We start from the raw sequence: 12490 nt of genomic DNA, 5'->3' as shown, positions 1-12490 counted from the left end.
TCCTCTCTCCTCACCCTTCCTAAGGACAGCCCCCTCCATCTAGTCCCCACTGACCCACCGCACTTGACCTGCAGGACATCTGCCAACCCTCAGCTGACCTTCTTTGTCAAGGTGACATAATCTGAAGCAGCACTATAACTCCCGGGAGGCAAACATGACCTGGTTTTCATTCCCACATAGACACTGGGTCTGCTTTGGCCCAGGCCCCTAAGGGGAGGTCTTAGATAAGAGAACGATCAGTCATGTTGGTCCTTTGAATTTTACTTCTGAAGTCCAAAAATGTGGAGTTACGACCTTCCATAACCTCTGCTAAATTAAGTAGAAATCAATAGCAGTCTTCCCTTAAGACCCAAGCATCCTAATTAAAAGTGCCGAGATAATTTCCCGGCCCAAAACAATCTAGCTGGGAACAGTCATAATCTAAATTTTACTGACTCTTGGCCCCAGCTGTGTACACATATCTCCAGCTTGCTGCCAAGTTGCCCTTCACCAACACATATCCCTTGGCATGTCTAACACATGCTTCTACACAAGCCCGGCTCAGGCTGGGTATCACCCAGGCCGGCAGGATACCAGGTCTCCACCAAGCAGCATGGTCTCCAGACTCCACGGGGTAGAGCATCACCCAGAACTAGAGCTGCTCCACCCAGCCCTTCCCCAGGGCTCTGCAGTCCTCCCTGTGCCAAAGCTGCTCTGTGACAAAATGAGGCGATAGCCTCTCTCCTGACTGTGTTACACACCCCAGGTGTTTTACAAACTTCACTGATTCTGTTCTTCTTCTTTAAAAAAAAAAAAAAAAGTCCACTTATTTTGAGAGAGAGACAGCATGAGTGGGGTTGGGGCAGAAAGACAGGGAGAGAGAGAGAGAGATGGGGAGGGGGAGAGAATGAATGAATCCCAAGCAGGCTCCGCACTGTCAGCGCACAGCCAGATGCAGGGCTTGAACTCATGAACTGTGAGATCATGAGCTGCGCCGAAATCAAGATGCTTAACTGATTGAGCCACCTGGCTCCTGTTCTTAAGTTTTTGTTTCGATCCCTCTCTTCTCCATAGTAACCAGATACTACCTGGTTGGAGCTGGGCTGGACGAACAGCAGGTGGTCCTCTGACCCGTCCACATTGCCCGTAACTACAGCTTTTATTCGCCTAGGCTCACTGTGCCTCCTTCCTTCTCACAGTTGGGCCTATCTGCCAGGGAGTGCCTTCACCCAAATTTCCCTGATACGTCCGAGTCCCACTTACATTTGGGCTGGGCCCCGTGCTGCAGATAACATACTGACTTATATATTCTTGTCCTTAGGGTGGCAGAAAAGTAAGTGTGCTACCTAAAGAACAAGTTAGAAACAGACCACGCATTTTGGTGAAACCACCTCCTTCTTGCTGAGTGAGCAGGACTCAGTTCTCACCCAAATACCAATACTTTCAATCTGCTGAAATATCCAGTTCGGCCAAAAAAAAAAAAAAAAATGCAGTTCCGGAGTTCAGCAGCATCTGTGTAGAATTTAACTAATTCCTGACCTGCTAGAATGTGCTATATTTTATTCCCTGAGGCTGAGGAGAGAGTGGAGGTACGGGAATAGTCATTCCCATTGTGGCTATGCCAGGAAGGAGGAGCAGTTATTAACGTAGGAAGGTCCTCCGCCTTGACTGCCACTACTCTTGTATGGTAACTATGAAGGAGTCCAAGTTTTATGAAAGTCAAACCCACTGTCTCTAACTACCAAGTGACTCCAGAGAACCAAGTTAGTGGGTTTAATTAAAGCAGGCATTATAGATAGCAATGGAAGAGTAAACGCTGTCCTGACTGGAGTGGCTCTAGAACCATCTTTGGTTCTATAGAGATACAGGCAACATGGTTGAGTCAGTTACATAGAGATCTCTCTGAACTGAGGACAATTTGTAATTGTTAACACTCACCTCTCTCAACCCTAAAACAAACACTGGATTGAAATCTATGAAAACAGTTCTATGTGGCTTATCATTGTTTTTCTTTTGAAAACCTAGAGTTTTGATCATTTTTGTGGGAGGTAGAGGATTATTTTAACCGATTTTATATTTTACTAAAAGGACCCAAAGATATTAATTAAACGTATCTAGTTATACCTTCCTTTGGTTCTGCAGACCTGCCCCTGGGTAGTCTGTGCACAAATTGGGATGCGGAAAGGGTCCCTGAGGTTCTGTGCATTACACAGAATACACTTTTGTTTGCCTGCATGATGCCCACTGCAAGAGAGAGGGAACGAAACAGCATAGGCCATCCTTGGATAGATCTTCCTTTGGGTAGTAACACTAGAGCCTGTTAGTTATCCAGGAATATGGCATAATAGAGCAAAGCATTAAAGGGAGAAAGCCCAAACTTCAATCAGTAGTCTGCTTTCAACCTCTGGCTGGCCCCAACCTACCTTTATAGTGCTAATAAGCGGTGGAGTGAATTGGTTATTTCACCGCTTTGCAATTGCTTCGTACACCCTTTGCCAGCCAAGTGGCAAGAGATCAGGCAGCCAAGGTGGCAGAGGAGAAAAAAGAATAGGACTACTTCAATCGAGAAACTCCTACATCCGTCTCCCAAATTAGAGGATTAATTGACCAAAGGTGAGGACAAGTTTAGAAGGCACGTTTAGCAAAAACATCGGTTCTATTATGTTAAGAGGGAAAAAGCCCAGCGTGTCAATTTCCTTTCATCCTCTGTATCCTCCATTATTTTACAGCCTTCAACATCCTGGTGAATGTCGGCGTGGTGCTGACATACCCAATCCTGATCTCCATTGGGACAGTGCTCAGCGTTCCTGGAAATGCAGGTACTGGTGTGATTCGACATGTGCAAATAAGTCTCTGCTCATGTTCCTTTTACACCCCGAGTTGTTTCTTCGAGCAATTGTGAATTATGTCCTTTGCCTGAGAAGATGTTTTTAAATATCATGAAGGTGGCAGACAACAGAATAACTATGCAGCAGATTTAAAATTTGCAGCTATAAACACTGCTTTTTCTTGGTCGTGCTTTTAGAATGAAACACCAAATGTATCATTTGGGTTTCATGTAATCTCCCTGACAACCTAATTTTGTGGTATTTTTAGAGGAAGTCCTATGGAAACAAAAGGCGTCCCAGCATAGGACTCTCAAGTAAACGTCACTAATGAAAGTGTAGGAAATGTACAGGGTGTTGGCTCCCCATCAGACTATCCATGGGGAGCTGCAGAAGCTTCTCCTGGGGGCAGAGCAGATGGCCCTCTGGAACAGATACATGAAAAGGCAATTTGACTCACTTCAGGGATGAGAAGAGAAGCTGTTTTTCCAGAGTAATCTTTTAGTGAAAGCTGTCAGTGGAACAAGTAATGAAAGGGAGTGATTTGGAAGACTGTACAGTCCTTCCAACTGTAAAATTCTGTTTTTCCAAGTCTCGGGTACCCAGCTTTCTTTGCCCCCAGGACAATCAGCAAGTGTTCACTGAGCACCTACTATGCGCAAGACTGTAAAAGAAACAACAACAACAACAACAACAACAAAACACCCTGGACATTCCCAAAGGAACTTTCACTGAATTTGGAAAGTAAGACCGATATATATGAAATAACTTACAACTCCACGTACCATTTGTTAGTAAATGCCAAATTGTGTGAGACAGACTGTTGGGACTATAAGTTATTCAGAGGAAAGAAATATCAGAAAGGAGTGGAGTTATCATGGAAGATCATTCATTCATCCAGGGATTCATTCATTCAATAAAGCATCGCTGAGCACTTAGGATGTTCCAGGAACTGTGCCTAATGCTGGTGATAGATCCTGAATAAGACACAGTGTCCGCTTTCAAGACCATGTGGTGGAGAGAGGGAGACAAAAGGAATTGAGTAGATATGATGTAGAGACAGAATTGCTTTGATAGAGGAATGTATGTAATGCGTGCTCTGAGAGCACCCAGGAAGGGCATCCAGCCAGCTTCCTGCAAGAAGCCAAAAGGGAGAGCTAATGGAGAGATTAGCTGGATGGTGTGGATATGAGAAGGAAAGGGCATTGCTTGTACAAAGCACAACACATATGACTGACAATTCCGCTGCTAGCTACGTGTGCCGAAAAACTGAAAACAGGGACTCAAAAATATGCTTGTAAATGAATAGCCATTGCAGCATACTCGCAATGGCCAAAAGCTGAAAGCACCCAAATGTCCATCAACAGATGAATTGATAAGCAAGTCTTGATACAATGGGGCATCATTCAACCATAAAAGGGCACGAAGTATGGATACATGCTACCACATGGTTGAACCTCAAAAACTTCACGTTAAGTGAAAGAAACCACACACAAAAAGCCACATATGGTATGATGCCATTTATACGAAATCCCTTAAAAGGGGAAATCCATGGAAACAAACAGCATATTCCCAAACAGCAGATTCCCATTCCCAAAACAAATGGGTAACGGATTCTAATTTCTTTTTTTACGTTTATTTACTTTTGATAGAGACAGAGCACAAGCGGGGGAGGGGCAGAGAGAGAGGGAGACACTGAATCGGAAGCAGGCCCCAGGCTCTGAGCTGTCAGCACAGAGCCCGAGGCAGGGCTCGAACCCACAAACTGAGAGATCATGACCTGAGCCGAAGTCGAACCCTTAACCCACTGAGCCACCCAGGTGCCCCTTAATGGGTTTTACTTTGAAGTGATAGAGATGTTTTGGAACCAGATGAAGGTGGTGGTTGTACAACATTGAGAATGTACAAAATACCACTGAATTCATTTTAAAATAGTTAATTTTAGGGGCGCCTGGGTGGCTCAGTCGGTTGAGCGTCGACTTCGGCTCAGGTCATGATCTCACAGTTCGTGGGTTCGAGCCCCACGCTGGGCTCTGTGCTGACCGCTTGAAGCAGCCTGGAGCCTGCTTCTGATTCTGTGTCCCCCTCTCTTTCTACCCCACCCCTGCTTGTGCTGTCTTTCAAAAATGAATAAAAATAAAATAATAAAATAAAATAAAATAAAATAAAATAAAATAAAACGGTTAATTTTAGGGGTGCTTGGGTGGCTCAGTCAGTTGAGCATCTGACTCTTGATCTCAGCTCAGGTCATGATCTCATGCTTTGTGAGATCAAGCCCCACATCAGGTTCTGTGCTGACAGTGTGGAGCCTGCTTGGGATTCTGCCTCTCCTTCTTTGATCCCCCTCCACCTCACAGGTGCTCACGCACATGCATGCTCTCTCTCCCTCTCTTTCTCTTCTCAAAGTAAATAAGCTTTAAAAAAAATAGTTAATTTTAATTGATAGGAATTCCACCTCAATTAAAAATTTTTAAGAACAGCATGTGTAAAGACATAGATATTAAAAAGCTTTGCTCATTTGAAAAAATCTTCAGCGGCCAATGAAACTGGAGAAGTGTGAAGGGACACAGACGAAAAGTTTCAAGAAATAAAAACTGCAGAGTTGTAATTAAATGAGATGACATGAGCCTTGAAAGATGAGTCTGGGAGGGACTCGGCGGAGAGAGGGAAGATGGCGGCGTAGGAGGACGCTGGGCTCACCGCGCATCCTGCTGGTCACTTAGATTCCACCTACACCTGCCTAAATAACCCAGAAAACCACCAGAGGATTAGCAGAAGGAGTCTCCGGAGCCAAGCGCAGACGAGAGGCCCACGGAAGAGGGTAGGAAGGGCGGCGAGGCAGTGCGCGCTCCACGGACTGGCGGGAGGGAGCCGGGGCGGAGGGGCGGCTCACCGGCCAAGCAGAGCCCCCGAGTCTGGCCTGCAAAAGCGGAGGGGCCTGACGGACTGTGTTCCGACAGCAAGCGCGACTTAGCGTCTGGGAGGTCATAAGTTAACAGCTCTGCTCAGAAAGCGGGAAGGCTGGAGGACAAAGGGAGGGAGAGCTGCTGAGCCCCCGGACGACAGAGCTCAGTTTGGTGGGGAACAAAGGCGCTCGCCAGCGCCATCTCCCCCGCCCATCCGCCAGCCAAAACCCCAAAGGGAACCAGTTCCTGCCAGGGAACTTCCTCGCTCCGCGCAAACACCCAACCCTGTGCTTCTGCGGAGGAGCCAAACCTCCGGCAGCGGATCTGACTCCCTCCTACTGCCACAGGGCCCCTCCTGAAGTGGATCACCTAAGGAGAAGCGAGCTAAGCCTGCCCCTCCTGCCCCCGTGCACCTTGCCTACCCACCCCAGCTAATACGCCAGATCCCCAGCATCACAAGCCTGGCAGTGTGCAAGTAGCCCAGACGGGCCACGCCACCCCACAGTGAATCCCGCCCCTAGGAGAGGGGAAGAGAAGGCACACACCAGTCCGACTGTGACCCCAGCGGTGGGCTGGGGGCAAACATCAGGTCGGACTGCGGCCCCGCCCACCAACTCCAGTTATACACCACAGCACAGGGGAAGTGCCCTGCAGGTCCTCACCACTCCAGGGACTATCCAAAATGACCAAGCGGAAGAATTCCCCTCAGAAGAATCTCCAGGAAATAACAACAGCTAATGAGCTGATCAAAAAGGATTTAAATAATATAACAGAAAGTGAATTTAGAATAATAGTCATAAAATTAATCGCTGGGCTTGAAAACAGTATAGAGGACAGCAGAGAATGTCTTGCTACAGAGATCAAGGGACTAAGGAACAGTCACGAGGAGCTGAAAAACGCTTTAAATGAAATGCAAAACAAAATGGAAATGACGACGGCTTGGATTGAAGAGGCAGAGGAGAGAATAGGTGAACTAGAAGATAAAGTTATGGAAAAAGAGGAAGCTGAGAGAAAGAGAGATTAAAAAATCCAGGAGTATGAGGGGAAAATTAGAGAACTAAGTGATACACTAAAAAGAAATAATATATGCATAATTGGTATCCCAGAGGAGGAAGAGAGAGGGAAAGGTGCTGAAGGGGTACTTGAAGAAATTATAGCTGAGAACTTCCCTGAACTGGGGAAGGAAAAAGGCATTGAAATCCAAGAGGCACAGAGAACTCCCTTCAGACGTAACTTGAATCGATCTTCTGCATGACATATCATAGTGAAACTGGCAAAATACAAGGATAAAGAGAAAATTCTGAAAGCAGCAAGGGGTAAACATGCCCTCACATATAAAGGGAGACCTATAAGACTCGTGACTGATCTCTCTTTTGAAACTTGGCAGGCCAGAAAGAATTGGCACGAGATCTTCAATGTGCTAAACAGAAAAAATATGCAGCCGAGAATCCTTTATCCAGCAAGTCTGTCATTTAGAATAGAAGGAGAGATAAAGGTCTTCCCAAACAAACAAAAACTGAAGGAATTTGTCACCACTAAAACAGCCCTACAAGAGATCCCAAGGGGGACCCTGTGAGACAAAGTACCAGAGACATCACTACAAGCATAAAACATACAGACATCACAATGACTCTAAACCCGTATCTTTCTATAATAACACTGAATGTAAATGGATTAAATGCGCCAACCAAAAGACATAGGGTATCAGAATGGATAAAAAGCAAGACCCATCTATTTGCTGTCTACAAGAGACTCATTTTAGACCTGAGGACACCTTTAGATTGAGAGTGAGGGGATGGAGAACTATTTATCATGCTACTGGAAGCCAAAAGAAAGCTGGAGTAGCCATACTTATATCAGACAAACTAGACTTTAAATTAAAGGCTGTAACAAGAGATGAAAAAGGGCATTATATAATAATTACAGGGTCTATCCATCAGGAAGAGCTAACAATTATAAATGTCTATGCGCCAAATACCGGAGCCCCCAAATATATAAAACAATTACTCATAAACATAAGCAACCTTATTGATAAGAATGTGGTAATTGCAGGGGACTTTAACACTCCACTTACAGAAATGGATAGATCATCTAGACACACGGTCAATAAAGAAACAAGGGCCCTGAATGATACATTGGATCAGATGGACTTGACAGATATATTTAGAACTCTGCATCCCAAAGCAACAGAATATACTTTCTTCTCGAGTGCACATGGAACATTCTCCATTATCCATCTATCCACTGGATAGATCATATACTGGGTCACAAAACAGCCCTTCATAAGTTTACAAGAATTGAAATTATACCATGCATACTTTCAGAACACAATGCTATGAGGCTTGAAATCAACCACAGAAAAAAGTCTGGAAAACCTCCAAAAGCATGGAGGTTAAAGAACACCCTACTAACGAATGAGTGGGTCAACCAGGCAATTAGAGAGGAAATTAAAAAATATATGGAAACAAACGAAAATGAAAATACAACAATCCAAACGCTTTGGGATGCAGCGAAGGCAGTCCTGAGAGGAAAATACATTGCAATCCAGGCCTATCTCAAGAAACAAGAAAAATCCCAAATACAAAATCTAACAGCACACCTAAAGGAAATAGAAGCAGAACAGCAAAGGCAGCCTAAACCCAGCAGAAGAAGAGAAATAATAAAGATCAGAGCAGAAATAAACAATATAGAATCTAAAAAAACTGTAGAGCAGATCAACGAAACCAAGAGTTGGTTTTTTGAAAAAATAAACAAAATTGACAAACCTCTAGCCAGGCTTCTCAAAAAGAAAAGAGAGATGACCCAAATAGATAAAATCATGAATGAAAATGGAATGATTACAACCAATCCCTCAGAGATACAAACAATTATCAGGGAATACTATGAAAAATTATATGCCAACAAATTGGACAACCTGGAAGAAATGGACAAATTCCTAAACACCCACACTCTTCCAAAACTCAATCAGGAGGAAATAGAAAGCTTGAACAGACCCATAACCAGCGAAGAAATTGAATCGGTTATCAAAAATCTCCCAACAAATAAGAGTCCAGGACCAGATGGCTTCCCAGGGGAGTTCTACCAGACGTTTAAAGCAGAGATAATACCTATCCTTCTCAAGCTATTCCAAGAAATAGAAAGGGAAGGAAAACTTCCCGACTCATTCTATGAAGCCAGTATTACTTTGATTCCTAAACCAGACAGAGACCCAGTAAAAAAAGAGAACTACAGGCCAATATCCCTGATGAATATGGATGCAAAAATTCTCAATAAGATACTAGCAAATCGAATTCAGCGGCATATAAAAAGAATTATTCACCATGATCAAGTGGGATTCATTCCTGGGATGCAGGGCTGGTTCAACATTCGCAAATCAATCAACGTGATACATCACATTAACAAAAAAAAAGAGAAGAACCATATGATCCTGTCAATCAATGCAGAAAAGGCCTTTGACAAAATCAGCACCCTTTCTTAATAAAAACCCTTGAGAAAGTCGGGATAGAAGGAACATACTTACAGATCATAAAAGCCATTTATGAAAAGCCCACAGCTAACATCATCCTCAACGGGGAAAAACTGAGAGTTTTTTCCCTGAGATCAGGAACACGACAGGGATGCCCACTCTCACCGCTGTTGTTTAACATAGTGCTGGAAGTTCTAGCATCAGCAATCAGACAACAAAAGGAAATCAAAGGCATCCAAATTGGCAAAGATGAAGTCAAGCTTTCACTTTTTGCAGATGACATGATATTATACATGGAAAATCCGACAGACTCCACCAAAAGTCTGCTAGAACTGATACATGAATTCAGCAAAGTTGCAGGATACAAAATCAATGTACAGAAATCAGTTGCATTCTTATACACTAACAATGAAGCAACAGAAAGACAAATAAAGAAACTGATCCCATTCACAATTGCACCAAGAAGCATAAAATACCTAGGAATAAATCTAACCAAAGATGTAAAAGATCTGTATGCTGAAAACTATAGAAAGCTTATGAAGGTAATTGAAGAAGATTTAAAGAAATGGAAAGACATTCCCTGCTCATGGATTGGAAGAATAAATATTGTCAAAATGTCAATACTACCCAAAGCTATCTACACATTCAATGCAATCCCAATCAAAACTGCACCAGCATTCTTCTCGAAACTAGAACAAGCAATCCTAAAATTCATATGGAATCACAAAAGGCCCCGAATAGCCAAAGTAATTTTGAAGAAGAAGACCAAAGCAGGAGGCATCACAATCCCAGACTTTAGCCTCTACTACAAAGCTGTCATCATCAAGACAGCATGGTATTGGCACAAAAACAGACACATAGACCAATGGAATAGAATAGAAACCCCAGAACTAGACCCACAAATGTATGGCCAACTCATCTTTGACAAAGCAGGAAAGAACATCCAATGGAAAAAAGACAGCCTCTTTAACAAATGGTGCTGGGAGAACTGGACAGCAACATGCAGAAGGTTGAAACTAGACCACTTTCTCACACCATTCACAAAAATAAACTCAAAATGGATAAAGGACCTGAATGTGAGACAGGAAACCATCAAAACCTTAGAGGAGAAAGCAGGAAAAGACCTCTCTGACCTCAGCCGTAGCAATCTCTTACTCGACACATCCCCAAAGGCAAGGGAATTAAAACCAAAAGTGAATTACTGGGACCTTATGAAGATAAAAAGCTTCTGCACAGCAAAGGAAACAACCAACAAAACTAAAAGGCAACCAACGGAATGGGAAAAGATATTTGCAAATGACATATCGGACAAAGGGCTAGTATCCAAAATCTATAAAGAGCTCACCAAACTCCACACCCGAAAAACAAATAACCCAGTGAAGAAATGGGCAGAAAACATGAATAGACACTTCTCTAAAGAAGACATCCGGATGGCCAACAGGCACATGAAAAGATGTTCAGCGTCGCTCCTTATCAGGGAAATACAAATCAAAACCACACTCAGATATCACCTCACGCCAGTCAGAGTGGCCAAAATGAACAAATCAGGAGACTAGAGATGCTGGAGAGGATGTGGAGAAACGGGAACCCTCTTGCACTGTTGGTGGGAATGCAAACTGGTGCAGCCGCTCTGGAAAGCAGTGTGGAGGTTCCTCAGAAAATTAAAAATAGACCTACCCTATGACCCAGCAATAGCACTGCTAGGACTTTATCCAAGGGATACAGGAGTACGGATGCATAGGGGCACTTGTACCCCAATGTTTATAGCAGCACTCTCAACAATAGCCAAATTGTGGAAAGAGCCTAAATGTCCATCAACTGATGAATGGATAAAGAAATTGTGGTTTATATACACAATGGAATACTACGTGGCAATGAGAAAAAATGAAATATGGCCTTTTGTAGCAACGTGGATGGAAGTGGAGAGTGTGATGCTAAGTGAAATAAGCCATACAGAGAAGGACAGATACCATATGTTTTCACTCTTATGTGGATCCTGAGAAACTTAACAGAAACCCATGGGGGAGGGGAAGGAAAAAAAAAAAAGAGGTTAGAGTGGGAGAGAGCCAAAGCATAAGAGGCTGTTAAAAACTGAGAACAAACTGAGGGTTGATGGGGGGTGGGAGGGAGGGGAGGGTGGGTGATGGGTATTGAGGAGGGCACCTTTTGGGATGAGCACTGGGTGTTGTATGGAAACCAATTTGACAATAAATTTCATATATTTAAAAAAAAAAGATGAGTCTGATTTAGAGAGAAGGAACAGAATGCAAACAAAGGGAACAATATAATGATATGGAGAAAGGAAAGACGAGCTTGAAAGAACAAGGGAGACTTTAGAAATTTCTAGAAGTAGTTGGTGCACCTTGAGGCGGGGGCTCAGTCGGTTGAGTGTCCGACTCTTGATTTTGGCTCAGGTCATAATCGCAGGGTCGTGGAATCAAGCCTCTCATTGCACTCTGAATTCAGTATGGAACCTGCTTAAGATTCTCTCCCTCTCTCTCTGCCCCTCACCTCCAACCCCCCCATCAAATTTTTAAAAATTAAAGAAAGAAATTTCTAGAAATAGCAATGACTTTGGTCATTTGTTCTCAAAGAAGCTTCGAAACAGTCATAAACTGCGGCTTGATTTTTCTTCCCTAGCTGTGGATCTCCTGAAGCAGGAGGTGATATTCAATGTTGTCCGCCTGGCCGCTACTATCATCATCTGCATTGGGTTTCTGCTGATGCTCTTGCCAGAGGAGTGGGATGAAATTACCCTCAGATTCATCAATAGCCTGAAGGAAAAGAAGAGTGAGGAGCATGTGGACGACATTACTGATTCCAATGTACATCTGCGGAGCAGAAGCAGGGCCAATGGGACAGTGTCTATACCACTGGCTTAACGAGGGACCCATTTTGAATGCACGTGTATGTATATTCTGTGAATATAATAAAATTTTCTCACTACCGGTACACTCAAATGACAATATTAACTCTGAATTTGGATAAGTCATATGTGAAACAAATCCAATGATAAAAGTTTACATTTATATGCTTATCAAGGAACTGGTGTAAATTATCATAATAAAAATTTTTTATGAAAACATATCCATCTTAGTTCTGTTTCTTCTGTTTCAGAGGGAATTGTCCCCTCCCCCCCAATTTGAAAAATTTCCTGAAAACATGAGATTTTACTAAGTTATGAGTTTATCGTGACCTTACCCTCACCAGGAACTAAGACATTTTCATTCAATCAGAGAAAATGACGTAAGAGGAAAACACATGAAAAGGATACACACTTTATATATATTTAAGTCCAATAAAAGCCTCAAATT

The 12490-nt window shown here is 43.2% G+C and overlaps 1 protein-coding gene across 1 annotated transcript in view; it reads left to right on the top strand.

Annotated features, from left to right (window-relative positions):
• Positions 1–12263, top strand: part of SLC35F4 (solute carrier family 35 member F4) — a 250186-nt gene extending 237923 nt beyond the window's left edge. Inside the window, exons 7-8 of the mRNA XM_045451089.1 lie at positions 2709–2798; positions 11817–12263. Of these exons, the coding sequence (XP_045307045.1) occupies positions 2709–2798; positions 11817–12058 (332 nt within the window). The 3' untranslated portion in view covers positions 12059–12263. The remainder of the gene's footprint in view (positions 1–2708; positions 2799–11816) is intronic.
• Positions 12264–12490: the final 227 nt, after the last annotated feature.

This window comes from Leopardus geoffroyi, chromosome B3, assembly GCF_018350155.1.
Source record: "Leopardus geoffroyi isolate Oge1 chromosome B3, O.geoffroyi_Oge1_pat1.0, whole genome shotgun sequence".
Lineage (NCBI taxonomy): Eukaryota > Metazoa > Chordata > Mammalia > Carnivora > Felidae > Leopardus > Leopardus geoffroyi.
The sequence above is the reverse complement of the archived record's forward strand: the minus strand, read 5'-3'. Positions and strand labels throughout refer to the sequence as shown.